This window comes from Glycine soja, chromosome 15, assembly GCF_004193775.1.
Source record: "Glycine soja cultivar W05 chromosome 15, ASM419377v2, whole genome shotgun sequence".
Lineage (NCBI taxonomy): Eukaryota > Viridiplantae > Streptophyta > Magnoliopsida > Fabales > Fabaceae > Glycine > Glycine soja.
The window spans coordinates 1,586,565-1,609,257 of record NC_041016.1 but is presented as its reverse complement, the minus strand read 5'-3'; the positions used below and the strand labels follow the sequence as shown (position 1 = coordinate 1,609,257).

At 31.8% G+C, this 22,693-nt stretch overlaps 2 protein-coding genes across 3 annotated transcripts; one reads left to right on the top strand and one right to left on the bottom strand.

Annotated features, from left to right (window-relative positions):
- Positions 1-16,644: 16,644 nt before the first annotated feature.
- Positions 16,645-20,417, bottom strand: LOC114387426 (auxin-responsive protein IAA26-like). 2 transcript variants are annotated; one of them, XM_028347614.1, is made up of 6 exons: positions 19,889-20,417; positions 19,223-19,743; positions 18,188-18,471; positions 17,687-17,834; positions 17,186-17,250; positions 16,645-17,076 (listed from the first exon to the last, which is right to left on the bottom strand). In XM_028347614.1, the coding sequence occupies exons 2-6, from the start codon at positions 19,639-19,641 to the stop codon at positions 17,030-17,032; spliced, it is 963 nt and encodes a 320-aa protein (XP_028203415.1). In that variant the 5' UTR covers positions 19,642-19,743; positions 19,889-20,417; the 3' UTR covers positions 16,645-17,029. The 2 variants fall into 2 exon arrangements, with proteins under 2 accessions (XP_028203415.1, XP_028203416.1); XM_028347615.1 differs by having other exon boundaries at positions 19,223-19,746; positions 19,889-20,298.
- Positions 20,418-20,835: 418 nt separating this feature from the next.
- On the top strand, positions 20,836-22,171 carry LOC114387428. The gene is made up of 3 exons (XM_028347616.1): positions 20,836-21,115; positions 21,225-21,269; positions 21,485-22,171. Exons 1-3 carry the CDS (start codon positions 20,963-20,965, stop codon positions 21,887-21,889), a joined length of 603 nt encoding a protein of 200 aa, XP_028203417.1. The 5' UTR covers positions 20,836-20,962; the 3' UTR covers positions 21,890-22,171.
- Positions 22,172-22,693: the final 522 nt, after the last annotated feature.

The window sequence follows — 22,693 nt, the reverse complement described above, 5'->3', positions numbered from 1 at the left end:
TAAATCACTTCCAAAAATTTAATTATGGAAGTGTTTACTTTCAAATTTAATTTCTAAAACAAGTTTAATATATTATGTAGTTAAATAATGTGGTAAAAAATTAATTCCAAAAACACAGATTAGGCCCAAAAGGTAGGCAGACGTAACTTAAAGTCCGATCTTGTCCATTGCTCAGATGCACTGAAACAATCTAGTAATTTATGGGATTTTTTTTAATCTATGGCAGGTTTTAAAATGAAGCTTCATATACTTTGAAAATGAAGTAATACTATTAATGAAAAAATAAACAATTAAATTTTAATAACTTTAAATATTATACAAATATTTTTATTTTAGCATAATTTTAATTGTTTTTTTAATAAATAACTATAATATACTTAATCATATTGAAAGAGTTTAACTCAATTGGTTTAAGAGAGTGTATGAATTATTCTAAATCTTTAGGATCTGTCTTCGATTTCTATGAACCAAAAAAAATATACTTAACACTGTATCTAAAACATTTTTGCTTTAGAAAAGATTAAATTTATTTTATTAACTAGTGTGCTTTGTTTTCTTGCTGAGTGAAGTTGGACACAAATTAGGGAGAGAAAAAATCGTATGTCTGGTACACATGTTAAGCTTAATTTAAGCAGTTAAACTGTTAAAAGTAATTTTTATTGAGAAATGTATTTATTTAAATAGGATTTTACTATTCTAAAGGAGAGAGTGTATTTTACAAGATAAATTATATTTAAAAACATTGATTACAAGATATAACGGTTAAGCTTTTTGACAATTGAGAAATTTGTCAAACAATTTATTGTATTTAACTTGCCTTACGTGTATTTAAGCGCAGTACTGCGTAGACAATTCATGTTCGATCACAGACTCAGTTGTTTTTTATTTGGCGTGCTGCATGCATATATAAGTCGAAAAGCCGAATGCATTGGCCATACCCTTTTGAAACAGTTTTAGCATTCAAATCTTGCTCTTAATTCATCATATAATCTTTCGTTACACTTACACCTGATATTTTCAAAGTTAAACTTAAATGTATTATTTTATATCAAATTTACTGGTATATTTTCTTTTCATTAATTAAATTATTAGTCTCCTACTAATCAATTATCCAGTCATTTGAACTTGTCCTGTTAACAATCTAGGGTTCCCATTATATGATTTCGTTTTGCATAAAAAATGCCGTGCTATTTTTCATACTACAACAGCTAAAGTTTTCAGAAGTAATTAATTAATAGACTTTTCTTTTCTCATGTCTGTTTTTGAGAATATAATCTTATTTATTTGGTTTTTCTTAAGCATCCCTCCCTTTAACTGAGGAACCAACTTCTTTGTGTTGCCACTGGGATAGTTGTATATATGGTTAGGCAAGAATTAACTGAGGTGTCAATTCGACCCATTTTTATGGTTGGGACATCAAATTAAGTTATTTTTGCCTGACAACTATAATTTGCTCATTTGACTAACAACAATTATTTTTTTCCCTTGGCAACTATTAATTGATTTATATAAATTGTACGAGAAGTACCATGACCAATCTAGAAAAAAAATTATTCAAGCACTCTTTGACTATAATATTACTAAATAGTAAACTTGCATTTGCTGCCCAAGGTCAAGTCCGTTTTTTTATTAATATGATAAAATTAATTTTAAATAAAATTAATTTTGAACTGATCTCGTTTATGTTGAGATATTTTTATTATTAAAATAAGTGATGAGTAAAATTTAATATAAAATTGGTAATGTGATGTAAAAATTAGATAAATAGTCAAAGTTGTTTTAATTTAAAATTATTTGAAATAAAACCAAACACCCACCTAAATTTTTAAGTTAATCCTAGTAAACAATTCGACACCCATGATTTTAAAGCTCGGTGAAGGAATTTCTGCGTTTTTTATTAAACATTTTACTGAAGTTTTGCCTAAAAATGTGCAATTGTTAATGAACCAAACGCGCACAAACAGGGAATCAGGTTTTACCTATTTCATTTCCTTGTATGTAAATGGCAATGGCTTCAGGGAGCCTTAGTTATCCAATGTACATAAAGACTTCTCCAGTGGTGATGCGGTGAATTCTGAATCCTGATTGCTTTTCTGCCTGTTTCCCTTCTTATTGATTTTAGTTCTGTGAGATTGAAATTAGAGGTGTACATTTTTGCTTTTGTACTTCTGCAACCGATTATTTTTTGATGTTGCCATCTGCTCTTTTGAATTCTAATGATTTGTAGGATTTAGGGGAAAAAAAATGAAAATGGAGAAAAGAAAATAAAAAAAACCAAAAAGTAGTCTGATAAGAAAAAAAAACAAAAGGAAAAAGATAAACAATTTTTTATTATTATTATTATTATTATGTAAAAAATAGAAGGAAATATTTAAAAAAAAAGTAAAATAAGGGATTTTTTTATATAAAAAAAATTAAAGTGTCCAAAATCCAAATATCATTATTCCAAAAAAATTTTCCAGTTAAGATTTGCCGTTCAAGCACTACCAAAATGGCATGGTCATTTTCCTATTTCTGTTTCCAGCGGAAACGGTAAGTATTTCTTATCTTAATTCCCTTAAATTGTGTGAATGGTCTTAAACAAAGGCTACAATTTTGTAATATAATAAATACATGACCGCAAGTTGTCATCATAGAGTGGGGAAACAGGTGATTTCATATTGCTTCAAAGTTCCATTGGAGTTAAGAGATGAGTTTAGAAAACTTCTTACTTGAAATCTTATTTTCAACAATACTCCCAGATTTTCTTAGAAATAATTGGGACTGATTTTTCCAAGAGTACTATGCAAAATGGCTAATGAAGTTTGTTTCTTCCGCGAGACTGTTCCTCCAAAATTGTAAGTTCCATTCACATTAAGGTATACCATTAGGCTTTTGATTGGCTACTCTGTAGTAGAGAATTGATCACACAATTACTGGTAGTGTAAACCAATCTTTTACATCGATCATGACCTTTGGTTGGAAGCAAACTTAAAAAAATTTGAAGGCGTGTTCGTTGATCACCATTCTCTATGTTTAGTTTTTCAAATCTTAGAATTTAGATGAGTCTGAGACTCAACTTCGAACACTTGCTCTCACGTAAAGGTTGTTCGCTCTTATATAGTCTATCTTAATTAGCTATCACTAGTAAAACGTGGGATCTCCAAGGCCTTTTAATAGCTCTTGCATAATGAAGTTTTTAAGTACTATTTATATTGTTCAAGACCTGGAGTTCCTTTTAATAGCTCTTGCATAAACTTACTACTCTCTCTACTTATTGGGGATGGATATATGATACCTCGCTGGTAGGTCTGCCATATTACACGTGCTGCTGCCATCTCTGGGTATCCTGAAAAATTGGGAAAAGACAACGGTGACAGTCAGAAGCACATGATAGCCATGGATGGTGGATTGAGTATAGAGAGTTCTTATAGAAGCTCATTGCTTGGTGGATGTGTATCTAAATATATTGTCACTGAATACTCTATAATGATGCTTCAGGAATTGATGTTGTACTTCTTCAAGACTCAAATCTTTCTATAAATTAAAAAGATAATTTTTTAATATATTTTTTAATAAGCAGAGAAGAAAATAAAAAAAATGAATCTTTTAATCAATTAAAATCAATTTATATACTTTAATTTTAAAAAAAATCCATTTATAATATATAAAAGCTGAATTATTCCATATTACGGTGTCACGTCAGCGAAAATGATGATGTGAAAGAAGAAAAACATTCTTCTATTGAGTGATACTCACAATTTTCCAAAATCATACACAATACATTTCAATTGAGTAATACTCACCTCCAAATGGCTCAGTCTTATGCATTCCCTTCTACGTACCTGCTCTTCATCTCAAGGTTTTTCACATACAACTTCATCCTCTCCCAGATCTTCGGCGCAGAAGAATCTTTTGAAATTCGATCGCTTCATTCATTCACGTTTTGCTTTCTTCAAATTTGCATTAATATTAGAGATTCTACGTTCGCGATTATGATGATTATGTTATAACAATAGTATTTCATGAACCATATTCACATTAAAGACCGAATCGCAAGACCTCCAATCACATATGGCAACCAACGATAACCTCAATCAGACGAATTTTGGGTTGTGCGAGCCTCTTCGCATCAAACCCCGAATCGCACGACACTTAATGCAACCTCGGTCAGACCCTACGAATCGCGCGACACTCAATGAAAACTCGGTCAAATGAATTTGGAGATGTGCAAGCATCTTCACATGAAAGACCAAATCGCACGACACTCTCTCAATCGCAGACACTCCATAAAAACCTCGGTCAGACCCTCTGAATTGCATGACACTCGATGAAAACTCGGTCAAACAAATTTGGGGATGTGCAAGCATCTTCACATGAAAAACCGAATCGCAGGACACTCCCCCAATCGCATACTGCATTGTATAGTGAGAGTCTCTCCACAATCGCATATTTCAAAGTTTTGGTCCTACACACAAGCAAGACTTTTGATACTGAGTTTTGTTGATTTTTATTTTCACTTTTGTCATATATTTATTTTTCCAATGCGTAGATTCTCCCGTTATAAAAAATAATTCTGCTAAAAATATTCAATAGATAGATGTAAAAATATGAAAACAGGGTAGACACTACAAAAGCAAGATATAACTTGGAAAGAAGAAGGAGATTAGGAGAGAGGTGCATCCAACTGATGATATGTAAACAATTTATATTTTTTCATATGCAAATTATTTTTTGTATTAAATTCAAATTAGTCATTGGAATTTAAATTCAAATCTAATAGACATAAGTGTTTGATTTATGTCCTCTTCTTTAATATTAACATTTTATAAGCCAGAAACCAAATGCAAAGACATGTACACACACTTATGTGAAAGTTGAACTATTATTGTTTTATATAATTTTAAGTGAATGTGAACTTTTGTTAGACTTAATTAATAAGGTTGATGAATTTGTGTCTTTAGAATGTTCCTTTATTTAAATAATCACATTGCCTCACTTTAGGGATACATGTAGACATTTTAAAATAAGCATAAGAGTTAGAGGTATAACTCAAAGGCATCAGATCAACATTTAAACGTGTATCACCCAGAAACTTAAAATACATTAATTTTAACAAATAAAGTCATTATATATTTTTGTTAATTTATTTATCTCTATATTTGTTAATGTATAGACATGCTTATTATATATGTTGCTTCATGAAATTTTATTTCACCTCCAAGAGTTCAAAGAGTTTGTTATGAATATCACAATTTATTCTTAATATTAAGATAATTGACCAATGTGACAGAGGTTTCATAAATTCTAATAATAGGTCCAAATGTAGCAACACAACTTTATCTCTTCTAAGGACATTATCAATCATGGTTACTTAACTCGTCTTCCTTTCTTAGGAAAGAATGCTCTTAATATATACTTACAACTACAATTTATAAGGAAGTTTTTTTCTAACTCAATTTTATAGGTAAACAATGTTTTTCACAATTTATGAATAAATTTTAACTTAAATAAGATATGTTTAATTGTTCATTACCTACGGGTAAAAAAAGACTTCAGGGAATTGGTTATGAATATCACAATTTTTTCACAATATTAAGATAATTGACCAACGTGACAGAGGTCTTGGAGATGTTTGACCATTTGGTTAGCCAACGACAAAAGCATAAAGAGGGAGAGTAGTTGTGAGAATAATTTGATAGGACACTTGTTTCAAGTAATTAATCTCCTCTCATCTTGTAGCTATTTGATATAGTTTAAATTGTTTTTTTTTATAATAATACAAATAAATTATTTAAATATTATTTAACTATAGTGAGCAGCTAAGTGTCAATTTTTTATCCCTTATTTTCATTGCAAGGTAATGTGCATTATATTATATTTTACCATGACAACCTAACCATGATTAGCATGACACAAAACTTGCATAAATGTTACTTTTAAATGAATATACAATATCATGGGTGTGCTTGCTAATATGATCTAATTTTAATATTTTGGCATATGATACTTCATGAGTGGTTTGGCCTATTGGTCTTCCACTACCCTATGTCAAACATGAATTTATGATTATTTTATAACTTTAGGAATATATGCTATATCAAAGGTGAATTTATGATTATTTTGTAACTTTATCTATAATTTAATTTGGACTCAAACACACACTATAATTGATTAGTGTGTAAGGAAAGTGTGTAGCAGTCACTTTGTTTATAATTAGTATTAATGCTATCATAACATTAGATCATGTGTTTTAATATGTCAATTTTATTTTATTTTTATATTACTCTTATAATATTTATGCATAACACTTATTTTTACTTTCACATTACTCAACTTTAATTAAGTGGTCATATTCAAATTTTAAAATATTTTTTTATAAATATATGAATAACTATAAATTATTTTAATTTATACAATTTTTTTAACTCATTTAACCATCAATGATAAAAAATATCATTAATAATTATATTTTTAATTTTTATTTATCAATCAAATTATTTATTTAAATATTTTTTAAATTATTTATAAACCCGTACATCGCCGGGTTTATGTCTAGTTATAGATTAATTTTAACCTATCAAAAAAGTAAATTCAAATGACAACTTAGTTCTTAAGAAGTTTTAGGTAATCCCAGTTTAATTAGTTCTTAACAAATTTCCATGTTCAATCCATAAAAATGATGTGGTATGATTTGTTTCAGTAAAACACGCGTCAATCTTCTCTGATATATAACCAAACACACTTTAAGAGTAAATTCTTGGGTGTAAGCAAGCGTGTGTGTGCATGATGAGCAAGAGTGGGGACTAAAGGTGATATTTCCGTTAGATTCGAATCACGAGAAAGTGAAACAAGAAGTGGCTTCTCGTTTAGAACTGAAAAGGGCCCAAACTTATTGTTTGCTTTGTGGCAAGTTGCCTACAGTACACTTCATACCAATGAGATTACACATAAGTGGAGTAGCTGCTCTCCACTATGCTTTAAAAAAAAAAATAGTGTAAGAAAATAACAGTCAATTTAAGGTAGAAAAAGTTCCAAACTCGAAAAAACACTTAGATACTGTACTTGAAATTGGAGGACGGGTAGACATTTGAAACAAGAGCTCATGAGATGTGAAATCTTACCTTGTTTTACACTTTTACTTGACCAATTCTTTCAAGTTTACTGTGCTCTTTAATTTCTTATTAGCTGGACTTTACGACATATGACATGTATCTGAGACTAGTGAGTTTCTTGATTGGGATTTGGAGAATTGGTTAGAATCTCATCTGGGTAATCTAATCCAAAACTTGCTATATCCGCAAGTTTCCTCATGGATTTTTGTGTTTGTTTGCTTCCACTTGCCGGTTCTGCTGTGACTCTGCTCCACAACCGAAAAAAGGTGGTATTGTGAGACCCCAAAGCAACCATGTAACACTACCTAATTTCTATTGTGTCTGTTTTGTTTATCATAAATAATACTATAATTATTTTCTTTCCCTGAAAATAAAATGCGTTATCCTTGTTGAATTTTTTTTTACAAAGTCAGGTATCTTTTACCCGAGCATTACCTAGTCATTGGAGATACTAAAATTCATTTTAGAGTTTGATCTTTCTTAGTAGATATTCTTCGTATACATGTGGAGAAAGCAATATATTTGGTCCAACCCAAATAACTCACAGATAAGGTTAGGTTAGAGTCTTAAATTTTAGACTCAAAAGAATCAAGTTAAATTGACTTGGTCGATGGGCTTCAGACTAGGTCAAACTGATGACATGTAGGCCCGAAATCTATCAAGCCTATTTAGTCCATAATTTTTTCCTTATAAACAAAATTTATGTAAATTTAGACAATAGAAAAATGGACCAGCTAGAACAAGTTAGACTAACATATTGGTTGGCAGGATGACCTATTTTGTCACCTCTACACATGGACTCAAAGATTGAACTCTGAATACATATTTAAAAGACCTCTTTATCTATTAATTAAACATATCACATTATGTCATCCATTGCCTTGATTAACAAACTAGAGTTTGTTTAATTTTTTATTTTCAATTAATCTGTTTTAATTAATACATACTAGATTGCCTCGTTATTTTTATTTAATTCTTTCTTTTTTTATGATTTTGTGGACAAAAATGACTAATTTTAGATTCCATGGCGATTATATTTTTATAAAATCTTAATAATAGAATGTTGTTTTTGTAATCATTAACGCAAACATTTCAATTAAAACTTCTTCCAAGTGCTTATAATTAAAAATATTGACCAGTGTTGATATGAATGTTAATTGCTAGAGAGCAACACCATGCCATTTCATAGGACAAAAAAAATATCTGATATACCAACTTAACCTCTCAGTGCTTTTTCTTGAGGTATACTAGATGTCCCATTTTGGGCTTCAGGTGCCATTAGGAATTAACCACTTCTGATGTATCCTCCTCAAGGCAATTGCAGAGATTGTGAGGTGGTTTTTGCTTAAAGTGGTCCACTATCGTTGAAAGTGAAAACTACCACTTGGTCTTTAATTATTTTTTTCCTCTGTTTTTATTCCCCACATCTTTTGTTTATCGTGGCTTCTGTTTAACATCCCATTATTTCGATAATGGTTATGCTCTTTCATTTCTTGCATCTTAGATAACTTATGATGGATACGTTTCTTAAAGATGGTGGCATGGACACAAGTAGTGATGAATGGCAGTGGTTAGTACGACACGAATTGCGTTAAAGAAGACGAAGATGCTATGGACACAAGTAGTGATGAGTGGTAGTGGTTAGTACGACAAAAATTGCATGGGAAACAACAATGAAATCATTTCCTTTTGAAAAACAAATAACACTGAAATAATTCACATCATCTTATATTTTGGCCTTTAATATACATATATGTATAATTTCACAATGGAATAGAAGTTAACATTAAGATGTAGATAGGTGTCAATAATTATGTTATTGAAATAATTGATGGCTTTAAAAACTTTATTATATTGCTGTGCGGAAGTTAAAGCATATGTTCTTGAAGCTCATAGTTTAATCATTTGAAACCCGCTAAATTTAAATAATCAGTACTCCATAATCCCCATGCGTGTGTGCCTAGGCAGGCCTGTTGTTTTGTTACATGTTCTTTGCATGCTTTCTGCTTTCAGTGCTTTCTAAACAAATTTTCAAATACATATTAATACACACACGAGTTTCTTAAAGTACAAATTACAAAAGGAAGAAAATGCTAGTTTGCGTTTTTTTTCAAAAATAAAATCAGTAAAGTTTTACGAATGTGAGATAGCATATTAATATATAATAATTATAGTAATAGATAGAGTCGGTGGTGTATACATTTTCTTTTTCTTTTTCGTTGTTAAATTCGTATCATACAGACAAAAGAATGCATAAAAAAGAATAGCCGCTTGACATAGTCATTATATTTTGACTAAGAATTCGAAGGGCGTCCAATTGGCCAATAGAGTTACTTATATATATTGGCGAAGGTGCCCCAAACCAAATTGTTGCCGTCTCCTCGAGTACTGCTTTGTTTTTTATTTGTCCATAAAGAAATCAAACCCTAGTTGACGAGTTTCACAACCTTGACCCACTTGTAGAAAATGGGAAAAATACACATGGATCAATAATAATTTTAAGAAGTGTAATATACTCTAATAGAATGTTCGTGAAATTAAAAAAAAAATAAAAATGGGACTCCCATGTGTGAACGTTTCATAATATCATAATTCCGTAACTTCGCCAATCATCATCAGTATATATATAAAAAGAACGTGAATAAACATATATAACTGAATATTTTTGCGCAGTGTCCAGAGCATGATCGATCATGTTCTGTACCCTTTAAAGGATCCTGCTCGAGTGTGCCACCATAATTGTCTGAACTCTGATAGAGCACAACAAAAGCAAAAACATATATATATATATATATATATATATATATAAAGCCAAAAGGATAAAAATAAAACCAAAAAAAATGAAAGGATTCCCACTCAGACCTGTATGATTACATCTTTGGCTAAGAATACAGGAAGGGTTGGGTCAAAGAACAAAAGTTACTAATGGGTGATCCATTATCATTATTCATATATACAACTACAACTACAATATATATCATCACCCTTATTTTGCCAAACCCCATTAACTTGGCTTTTTTTCCCTCACTGATCTAACAGCCTATTCTCACTATATATACTATATCCCATGGCTTCAGAACCTGTTCTAGCTGAAACTATCCACCTAATAGGATGGATCTAACTGCAGAGATGGCTGAACACAAGATGAAGGTGATGACTCCATGATTTCTCTTGTTCATACTGTCGTCTAGTCTACACATGCGGCACACAGGCTCAAGCCAGGCAAGTTATTGATGAAGCCTATTATATACTTAATTAGTACCTATTTTTGTTCCCCCTTTTTGGAAACATCAAGGAACTAGATGTGGTTGTTGTTTCTTTCCTTGGCTAGTATGTATTATTTATCTTCAAAAAACATGTTACATAGATAACATATATACAACTAGAAGGATGTTAAAGTCTATGCTGAGTTCACTTTTCAATAGGGTAGAGGCTAGCTAGCTATTAATTAGGGATGGAATCAGATGTATAATTTTTTTATTTTTCTGTTCATGTTTTGCCCCTTCTCAGGGTGCATGATATGTTTGACCTTTTATGAAATTTGGGTTTTATTTTTATCTGTCGCGGACTGTTAAATAATTCCGTAGAGATCATAAAGAAAATATTTCTTTCTTTATTATGGAATCTTTGTTTGAGTGATTCTTGTGAAGGGATCTAGTAAGATGCTAGCTCCTACATGTTTTAACCAATTTCTTGCTTATTTTGTCTTAAAATGTAAGGATTTGAGTCATGTGAGAGAGATTAATTAATTGAAAATGTATCGCATTCCTTAGAACCCTACTCTGTTGGTTGCGATAAGAATGATTTCATCCTAGGTGCTTTTTTTGTTTGTAACATGCATGCTTAGAGTTTTGGAACGCTTAAATTTCCACACGGATGATGAGATCTTCATAACTTTAATTAGCATTTTCGCTAATAATGATCAGAATGGATAGTATCTCGGTAGCTCAAGGATTACCAAGGTTTCCTTCATATTCAAACTTTCTTGGCGATCGATCAAATCTTTCCTTTTATTGTACTAGTAATAGATCACTACTACTGCATAATGGATAAATGCTGTAAAATGCTAGGAGCTGTGAAACCGTGAAAGTAAGTAAAGCCTCTTTGGTGGCATAAAATTTCAACAAGCACGGCCGTAAAATTTCTACATAGCAGAATGTGAATTGGTCCGGGAGTAGAAAAATTCTACAATGCATTTAAAGACCAAGGTTCATCCTTTGGCTATATATAAATAGCCCCTTCCTTTCATCATTTTTGCATTCCATCTCAATAGTAGCATCTCATTGTGAGAGATAGAGTGAAATACTTAGGAGTTTTTTTAAGTGTATTTTCCTATTATAGGAGAGACAGTGTGTAATTATTCTCTCTTTAGAACTATAGAGGAGTTATAGTTTTCTTCTATTTAATAAAAATATTCTCTCATGTTTGTTATTTTTTCCCTTTTCCTTGAAGATTTCCCACGTTAATTAAATTATTGTGTATCACACTACAACAAAAGTGTTTTTTTTATAGCATAGCCAAAACAGAATTGGTTCCAAGCTGAACACATGATTTTAATTACAAAAATAACCTCCACATAAGAAGCATTCTTTTATTTTCACAAAAAAGAAGGTTATTTATGAAAGAAACCCTTAATTCAAAGAAGCAAATTAAACTTTTTTATATAAAGACTTAGAGAGCACAGTCATCACAATAGGTATCTTGACATCTCAATAATATTGACACCTAAGACCCATCAAATTATAATAATTATATGATTTTTACAATTTAAACATTCAAATTGATGTTTGTTCCAATTCATACCATATTAAAGAAATTCTAAAAAAACATTAATTTAAAATATTTCTTATTACTATTATTTTATGAAAATTATATATATATATATATATATATATATAACCTAATTATAGCGGTGGTAAAGGATAATGGACGAGTCTTCCAAACATATTTATATGTTTCCCTTTAATTTAATATCACCAGCAGTTAGTTTTCATCACAACTTACTCATATTATATATTGTAAAATAATTAAATGCATATGTTTTTGAGAGTGGAGTTTTTACCTTCTCCACTTTCTTTTTTTGGGGTACTCTATTAATTCTCAATTTTACATTATCTCTATAACTAGTGAAAAAAAAAATTCTCTCGAGTTCCAACCTATATTTCTTTTTTCTTTATATTTGATTTCCGTCTCTTTCAATTTATACTCTTTTATATAGGCCTAAAAAATATTTTAAATTAAATCAAAACTTAAGTAATACATGGTAATTTAAAAATATTATTTATATATTTAAATCAGGATATTTATTTATTATAATTTAATTACAATATTATTTATATATTTGAAAATATTTATTATATATATATATATATATATATATATATATATATATATATATATAAACATTTATCTTGTGGAATGATAGATTAAGGGAGTGTATTGGATTAGGCTTTTAAGAAAATATTTTATTTTAACATTAAAAAATCTTATGGATTTTAAAAGATTTTGTAAGAATATAATGATTTTTAAGATATTTTTTTAAAAGACTTCTATAATTATGATTTTGTAGTTTAGATTTTAATTGATTTAAAAAATATGAATTCATAAGATTTCAAATGACATTATGGATTTTTAAGATTATAAAGAATTTCATGAGTTTTTTAAAAATATTTAAAATTATTGATAAAAATTCATGAAATTTGTCTACCTAACACTTTAAATAAAATTCATCTTATACAAAAATCATAAAATTGTTACTTAACAAATTAATTTCCCCTAACATATTAACAAACATAATAGGTTCATTCTCTTTCCATCATCAATTATGTTAATTGTATAAAAATTATATACCACAATGTTTGTCGATAGATGAATACTTGTAGTTCTTCTCAGAATAACGATCTCGCCAAACAAAAATTATGCACACAAATTGTTCCAAACCTAATTTATATATTTATTCACGTATATATGAATCAACTTTTTAGATTTATTAAAACTATATATGTCTCATGTTAATATATCATATATATTTATGTTTATTTATATGTATAAACACGTATCAAGATGTTCACCAAATTCAAAGAATTGGAAAATTTTCTCACTATATCACATGTTCATTTATATTTATAAGAACATGTTGACCATTTGTCAAAAGAATAAAAAAAATTATGAATATCTACCTCTTTCAACAAAGAGACAAGAGATTATATGTAATAGGAAAAGAAAAGCATGTCAATTTGCAGGAAAAGAGAGAAAATCTCATGAAATCTTAAGAATTTTATTAAGATTGTTTAATGTGTATTTTTTCATAAAAAAATCTCTAAAATTTATTAAAATTCATGTTAAAAAATAATCCATCGAAATTTATATATTTTTTTAATACCATAACATTTTTTTAAAATTGTAAAAAAATTCAATTGAATACTAACAAATTTTATTGAATTTCTTAAATTTTTTTAATAATTTTGATTGAATACACAACACTTATTTTTATTATTTAAAAATTTTGATTGAATAGGTCAATGTTTTTTTTATAAAAAAAATCTTTTAAAGTCCAACTTAAATACACTCCCCTAAAATATCTTCGGCAAAAAAGAAAAAGAGAGACTAAAATAGTAGTAGATTTTAAAACTTCAACAGATGAAATAAAGTTTTAAACACTTGTTGTTATTGGCTTTAAAAATTGATCAAAAAATTAGAGAGAGAGAGAGAGAGAGTTCAGCTATGTACTTCAGATTTATAGCCATTTTTTGACGTTTTGCAAAGTGATCCTACTAGCAAATAAATATATAAACGTATAAAAAAATAGAAAATTCTGCAGCATGAAAATCTAGTCTAGTAATAAATTAAATAAAGGCATTGTTTTATGAATTTCAAGAGAATTCACAATTCACAAATAGCTCCGCTTTGAGACTAGTAGAAATGCTGCAATGACCTGAAAAACCCAATACCCAGTCGCCCATATGATCTCGAAAAATACCTCCAAAATCAGCTTTCCCAAAGGAACTGCCATCGATGTTCAATTTTATGGCTGGACCCAGCGAACAAAACGAACATGCTGGTGTTGAGGAGTGTGATTCCAAGCCTTAATAATGTCCATATGAAGGTTCTGAGTATGATTCACATTGCTCCATTTAGTCCAGCAAGTTGCAGTGAATAGAACTCCATTTGATAATTTTATGTTATCCGTGAGCCAATGGTGAAGATCCACCTTGATCGAGTAGAAAGCAACATTGGTATCCAGCTTCAAAAAACTCCATAAACGAACAACAAAGTGACCATCACGCAGCACATGTAAAATGGACTCCTCACCATTGCGGCACCTGTTGCAAAAAGAATTTGTAGACAAGTGTCTAAAAACTCGAAACATGTTAGTAGCAAGGCTCCCATGGAAAGTGAGCCAAAGAAAATGAAGAATATTTTCTGGTAATTTAAGACTCAGGACCAGTTCACACTTTGAGCGAAATTAGAAGATGGATACAATTGCCAAGTAAATATAATTTATAATTATTAGGTATTGATTACAAATTGTATCATCATTAATTATCATGTTTTATTAAAATTTCAAATTATCAGTTTACTGAATCTTTTACTATAAACTTATAATTATTTTTAATAATTTTATAAAACAAATAATTATACTCATAGTTAATTTCTATATTAATTCTCAATATAAATATTTAAGATAAATATCATTTTTTTTAAAAAGTGTTATTTTTAATACCATACTTTTTAGTAAAATTATTTTCACAGAATTGTCAGAAAATTATTTTTTTTTACATGTCTCTCTAGCATATCTTTCCTCCTTTAAAAAAGGCAAAATTTTATAATTATTATTATTATTATTTGATGGTAAATTATTTGTAAATTTAGAATTAAATTTAAATATTATAACACAATCTAATATTTTATAAGGGCAATAATAAATATAAATCACGTGAAAAAAAAATTAGATATTTCATTTTTGTGAATATCGACTTACCTATCATTAATTTCTAGGTTCTAATTTAATTTCTAGGATATGCATTAATAGCGGTTACTATCTACTAATTCACAATATTCTAACAATTTTTTGTCTCCTAATTTTTAAAAAATAAATATGTTTTTATTACATATAAATTATATGGTTTTCCTATTTCAAAATTATTTAATTTAATTTGACGTAATATTTTTTCAAAGTATTTATAATGTCTTCAAATTTTATAAACCTGCCCAACACGCAAGTCAATTTCTAGTGTTTTGGAATGCGCAATAAGCATAACTGCTCGGGTACGAAGGAAATGGTGCAAATCACATAGTAAAACTCGTTTTTGGCAACCATCCAAGTTAGGCACCTCCCAATGACAACGACCATCGATTCCTCCCTCCCCTAGAATCCCTTTCTATTAACCATACTCATAAATACAATGTTCCTTGACCCTCTCTTTATGCTATTACTATTTGCTAGTGAGTCTTTGATTAATCCATGCAAATATACAGCTGTTCACATACATCCAACAACAATAATCTGAACCCAACATACCCACCTACCCATATGATGGAATGAAAGTTTTACTACTAACGCTGCATAATAGATATAATTCGTAAACAAATCAAATGCATCATTCTTCGAAAAAATATAAATTATATTAAACCCAAAATGATATAATAATAAATGGGGCATACTTCGCAGTTTGAGAAAATCAAAAACCTCCTTAATACAATAAGGTCTATATCAAGATGCTAAAACAAATACAACAGGTGCACTTATCTATACATAAGAAACTTAATCTTGCTAATAACCTATATTACAGAAAATTGATAGTCTTCAAAAATCAACTTGTTTTTAAACAACCAGATACAATAAACTGTAATTGCTATAGCCAAACAACGTAATTTTCCTTGAACAACTGATATGGCCAAATGCATCATTCTACTACTTAAACTCCGGGAGCATCATTTTAAAATTAATAAAAAGTGCAATGTCCCTAAACTAATCCGTGTATTCCGTAAAATGGATGACAATTTCCAAGTTATAAATTATAAAATTATTTGTTAATGACACTTCTTCCGAGAATTATTAAGAACTTCTCACTTTGAGAAAACTTATTTGATTAAACTGAACCCAACCAGTCTATTTGTATTTAACATTAATAAAGAAAACAACATTCAGGCCATGGGATGTAAAGGGGATCAGGAACAAGAAATAGGACTTCTGTTTTTTTTTTTTTCATAGGGTTAATTTTAATATTTGAATAATTTTTAAAATGGGGGTGTTAACTAAAAATATGATAAAAGGAATGGACCAATTGTTCAAAATGTCAAAATGTGCTTATCAGTTGCCTGGCTCTGAATTGCATTAGACAATGAAATTAGTTTATAAAATTTAGCAAGTATTAAATCAAGTTAAACCTAGGCTAAACTCCACGAGGACCATGACACGTGTGGGCAAGGAGAAGCAAATAGTACTTCGTTCACGTGGCATTATGACTGTCTATGTTCTCTTAAGTTGAGAGATTTGCATCATAAATCTTGTTAAAAAGTTTAAAATCACAAGATTTTGGGAGAAAAATATTCCAGCAAGTAAAGCCATATTTTTACAGGTCCCAAATTTCGCTCTTTGCCATGACGATGTGAAAATTATTAAGACCCTGAAAAACCCCACCTACAAAAGGGACTTCAAAATACAAACCAAAACAAGTTAATGGCTACTCAACAGTAAATCATAAGTACACACATCCGTGAAGTTTCCCTTCCCTATTTATACAAAACCCATAAACATTTCAAATCTTCATTTAGAAAAAAAAAAAAAAAAAGACACATTCATCACATTACTTAGTTGTAATGTACGCAACTAGCTTCATTCCATGTTCTTTTCATCAGACAATAGAACCAAAACGTCAAATTAGGAAGAGTCTTCAAGTTTTCAGCAGGTGATCAAAACCTCAAACCGCTGTTCATTTCATTGCTGAGTCAAGGGGTATCTTGTCTTGCTTACTCCCAACTGAAAATAGGAACATTTCTTCAATTTTCAATCACAAGTTAAAACAAAACGAGGGAAGAAGAAACAACATTCCAACTCTTCAAGTAAATCAAATAAGATTCCAACTCACGGGTAAAAGCAGAAAGCTCAGAACTCTTCAACACTCGTAGCCTCTTCACTGTTGATACAAACATGCTGCCAAGCATATGTAGACATTAAAAAACCATATGATATAACTATCTTTGCAGTCAATCATAGTTTCTAGCAATAACTAAATCATTTAAAAAATACCAAAGGGAAAAGCCAATTGCGCGAGTTATTTATAGTTTATCTGTATTTCTGAGAGGGGACAGTCGTACAGGTGTTATCATGTGAAAGAACAGACATGCCATGGCATGTACTGCTTCGGATTTATCCACAACAATTGGCAAACAAAAAAGTTGTTTGATATTAAATATACAGTAATTGTTAAGCACAAGGAATCTAACTAATATCGAATACAGTTTTGAGATCAAAATGTTAATTCGACATTGGTCCTCACACATCAAGTGGTGAGGTACAATATAGTATAATATAATATTGAATAAAATAAAATAATAGTACATAAGATTGATAGTGATAAGATGCTTACTGCCATGGCACATCCCCAACAAGCATCCTGTCTCCTTCATTATCCTCATAAACAAGAGTATACTCTCCACTTCCATCCAATAACCCCGTAATTGCTTTCTCTTCCTCCTGCTTGTTGTGAACTCCACCAGCAGAGGAATCTCTTTGAGCTGAACAGCAGTGAGTTAAGACAAAGTTTCCTTCTTGACAATCACGAAGAGAACTAGAACTAAAGCGTGGAAAAACAAAATTTGAAAGCAAAATGGTCTAAAGGGCCAAATGCAAATTGTATTAAAAAAACATGTTTGGTGAAAGAGATTGACCGTAAGCATTAAATGTTGAATTAATGTAGCCAACCCCCAAGTACATCATAGCTAGTCATAAATAAAAAATAAAAACTCAAGTTTTTGCTTACAGGTTGGGTAGCTATCAATCAAAAGTAATATACAAAAAAATGGTCCACGCAAGGATGATTTATACTATAGAATAAACCATCATTGAATTAGAGTGTCACAAAAATTACCAGCAAGAAGACCTCTGAATAGCTCGTCCACGGCGGAAGAGAGATTTTCATAGCTGTCATAGGCATTGAGGTCCACTTTTCTCCCTATAGGAACACCATCCATGTTGATCTTGACAAACAAACCTTTATTATTAGCATAGTTGTCAACAGGTTTTTTACCAGCAACCTTGTTGTGCTGCTCAGCCTGAGACTCAGGAGGTGGCTTAGAAGCACTGCTGCTGCTTGCAAGGTTCTTCCTGAAGGAACGAATTGGGGGCCACCCCACCACTGGAGCAGGAGCAGTTCTGTTTGTTAATGGGTCCACAAGGAGAAAATGTTAAGTTAGGCATGAAAGTGAACAGTGAAACTGGTAAGAACCAGGCTAAAAGTTAAAAATACAAAAGATGAGGTGGGGCTAAAGAGCTCACTGGGCACTAGCACAACCCTGCCATCACTCATCAAGTTCACATATATAGTACTATTACTTATGTCTTTGTACATTATTTTTAATTTAAATCAAGCAAAAGTAGGCTTTCCCCACGAGGGACCAAAGAAATTAAAAACGGAGAGACAAAGGGAGAAGAGAGAGAGGGAAATAGAGAAAGGGTCCGATATTCGCATGCCAGCCAATGTCAAACCTCAAGATAAGGAAGGCACATAATAAATGACAGATAGCATCAAAAAACCGATGTGGACATATCTGAGAGAACATGGCAAGGAAGTATAGCAGAACAAAAACGGCCAGTACAGCGTACAGGGATATCAAAGCTTAAAAATTGTCCCTTCCTTCTTTCTTTCTCTCTGGAAAAGAGGATAACCATACAAGTGAATAATTAATAATGGAAAACTCTTTAGTTATTTTTCTTACACTCAAGTGCAACAAGGGGTTGTGAAACACTAGATCTATCATACGGTAACAAGTAGAGATTAGTTTGCATGGACCACAAACACAACAGAAAATTAAAAAAAAAAAAGTGAAACAACGTGACTCTGGGAATGAATATCCTCTGTCGAAAAGTAACAAAACATGGATACAAGAAAGAAAAACTGGAGTACCTTTTCTGAGAGGTGTTGGGCTGGGACACAGCTGTATTTGCAGAAGAGGGAGAGAATACTTTGCCATCACCACCATTCTGCAACTCTACCACAACCTTAGGGCACTGAAGAAATGATGAAGAAGAGGCTTTGTTGTTGTTACCCTGGTGGTGGTGGTGGTAGTTTGGCCATGGAGAAGCCTTGCTCTGGAACCCATTGTTAGGAGAGAAGCAACCAAGAGAGAGAAGAGATTCTTCTCTTTCTGTGTTCTTCATTTTACCGCCCAGAGACCAGTCTTCACCAGGTGGACCAAGCCTCAGTTCAAGCTTTCTTTCTTCTGAGGATTTTCCTTCGTTTCTCTTGTTCATCTGCCACTCTCTCTCGTTTGAGATCAAATCTAACAGCTGAGGAGATGCCTCGTTTCTTGACCTTTCATCCATCTTCTGTTCACACCACGCTCCAAAGGAAGATTCCTCCTTGCTGAAATATCACTCACCAAATATATGTATGCAAGAAACATAAACAAACTCTAGAATCCCCCACTGCTTCATGCAAAAAAAAAAAAAAAAACACTAGTTAGTAAGAGATAAAAAGTTTGAAAACAAGGGTCTTGTTTCAAAAAACATTACATAAGAAAAATGGACATTAAATGATATAGGCATGGTGTTAGAGAAGTGGGAATCTTACAAGTCTAACCGCAGCTTAAATCCGATAAATACCACATCTTGTAGTTGTGAGAAACAAGGGCTTCCTTGCAACAAGTGCGAGAGTCTGAGCGAACAGCAAGAAGGACCTACAGAGGAAACCTTAAAAATAAAAGGGTTTTAAGGTTTTGGCCACTGCAAAACGTTGGATAGACTGAGGTAGCAGAAGGAGGAACACACAAGTATTATCACAGCTCAATGGAAACCCCACCAAGAGAGAAAGGAAGAGAAAATAAAAAATAAAAACACACCCGAAAAGCAAAGCAAAGGTGGAGGGAGCTATAATAGCATGGGATTGTAATCTTAGCTTTGCTTTAAGTCTTTTATTTGCACGCTTAGTGGGTTCTCCTGCTCTCTTTCTCTCTCTATCTCTCTCTATCTATGTCTTTCCTCTTTTTAAGGAGAGAGGTTAAAAAAAAAAGAGACAGAGGTGTGATAAAAACCAGAGAGATTCCCCTTGGCCAACCAACCCAAGAACACAAAACAGGAACGGAATTAGAGCACAATGCACGCAACCTCAAGTCTCATAAAAATAACGTTAGGTTGTTTAGAACAGGAAGTAAAGCAGCTGTAAAATCTGAGGAAGGACTCTGTGACATAGCTATGATTGCATCTTACCCTACTGCATAATTATCAAATTTGGACACCACTATTCCTAAACTATATACAGTTTTACAATCTTCTAAGTCTCATTTTCCACTATCACTTGTGTATAACAGTGTATCCTCACATGAATCACTGTACCTATCACTTATTATGAAACTAAAAATTAGTCATGGTTATGAGTCTTATGAGTTATAACTTTAAGATACACACGTATCACCAGTTTGATTTCCGTTTTATAAAGTGAACAGCTTAACTTCTAATGATTTTGTGGAGGTGCATACTTTATGTACTCGTATTCGTTTAATTAATATTTAAATTTTAATATGATTAACAAGTGCACGTAGTAGTGCTGAGTGATCCCTTAACGAACTACTGAACTAACGTGCGCCTAATGACAGTATAAAAGGTGGCAATTCCGGTTTCTCTCTCGCTCTTTCCGTTTTGACTTACCATGGCGGAAGAATTATCACTAGCGATTCCGCAATCGCAAGCAAGCACCACGAAGAAACGCGCTTCAAAGAACGAAAAGCTGTGCCTCGAGGACTACCTTCACCTCGTTCACTCTCGCCAAACGCTTCACCTCACCATAAATCAACTCAATCAGGTTCCTTAATTCGATTCGTTCTATACGATTTTCAGTTCTCGTTCTTAAAAAAATTCCGATTGTTCTCTCTAACACTTGCGATTCGTTTCCCTTCTTCCTTCTACCACAGGTCATCCGCATTCACGGCTTCAAGAAAATCCACCACGCTCCTAAGGTTTTGTTCTCACTCACGCCTATTCTCACTGTTTTTCGCTTAGTTTTTTTTCTTTTTATTCAACGCTAATTAAGTAAAATTAGAAGATATAGATTGCGGTAATAGTCTAGGATCTGTGTTTTTCGCTCGGCGAATCTTCGAAGAACAAGAGAATGTTCTCGAATAGGTTTTCCGTTTCGAGAAATTGCAAAAACCTAAGTCGATTTAGTGCGCAGAAAGTGCTGGTGCAAGCGGTGGAGTCGCTGGAACTGGTGGATCTGCCGCGGTCAACGGTGAGCGAGAGCGTATCGGCGTTCGCGGCGGTGGTGCTGGAGGATGTGGTTGCGGATCTCGGTGAGCTCAGCTGGCAGGAGTGCTGCGTGATCTCCGTCGAGAAGATCAGCTTCTCCGACGGCCAGAGCGTGTTCCCTGCTGCTTGCTCCGATCAGAGCCTCCGCGTCGTGAACCACTCGCTGTCGCAGGCCCAGAAAGAGAACAGGATCGACGAAACCCGTAACCTAATCCCTGAAGCTTTTAGGAAAGACCTGAAACCAACGAAAATGGTGCCGAAGCGGAAGAGGAGCAACGTTCGCGACTATGTTGCCTCTACTTTGGATTCCGCTTCTCTCGCTTCGTGCTGAATGAATGAACGACCTTCGGTTACTTCTCTCTCTGTATAGTTTAAAGAAATTTAAAGTTTCCAATGCATTATACAATTTAAACACAAGCTTGTGCTTGTGTTGTGCTGAGTGCTGACCTCCCCTAAAGATACTCACACTATCCCCCCTATACCCTTATAGCTCTTATTCCTATTCCTTTGCCTTTGCCTTATTAGCACACACCCCCAAGTACTCCCTCCCCTTTATTAATCCTGTGCTAGAAATTTACTTAAAGGTAATGAGTATGGATAATTGGTGTCTTTAGAGTATTTTTTAAGGAATTAAAAAAATATATTTATTATATAAATAATTGAAGAGTGTAAAAAATTCATAAATAATGTAATTTTCATTTTTTAATAAAAATATTTTTATTTTAAGTTTATTAATCAATATATTAATTAACATTAGCCTAAATGTAATTTGAGATTTTCTCCCTAATCAAATATGATCATTTTGCGCCATTTTTTTTCCTTTTGGATCTGAGTCGAGACGAATTAGTTTACTTAAGCACTTGAAGGTCCAAAGAGAGGGACGCTGGCACACTCAAAGTCCATGGTGGCATAAAGGGACAAAGTTTTACTACCCTTTTAGTAATGATGGGAATGTTAGCCAATGTTAATTTTAGAACATAATTGGTCAGTTAAAGATTTTCATTGGGTTGGATAAAATTAGTGAGATAAAAATTAGAAAACAATATAATTTTTGCATGACTGATCTGCTTGCGACACGTGAATATTGATAACTCGGAAATTTTTACACCCAGTCAAAATCAAACACAAATTCTGT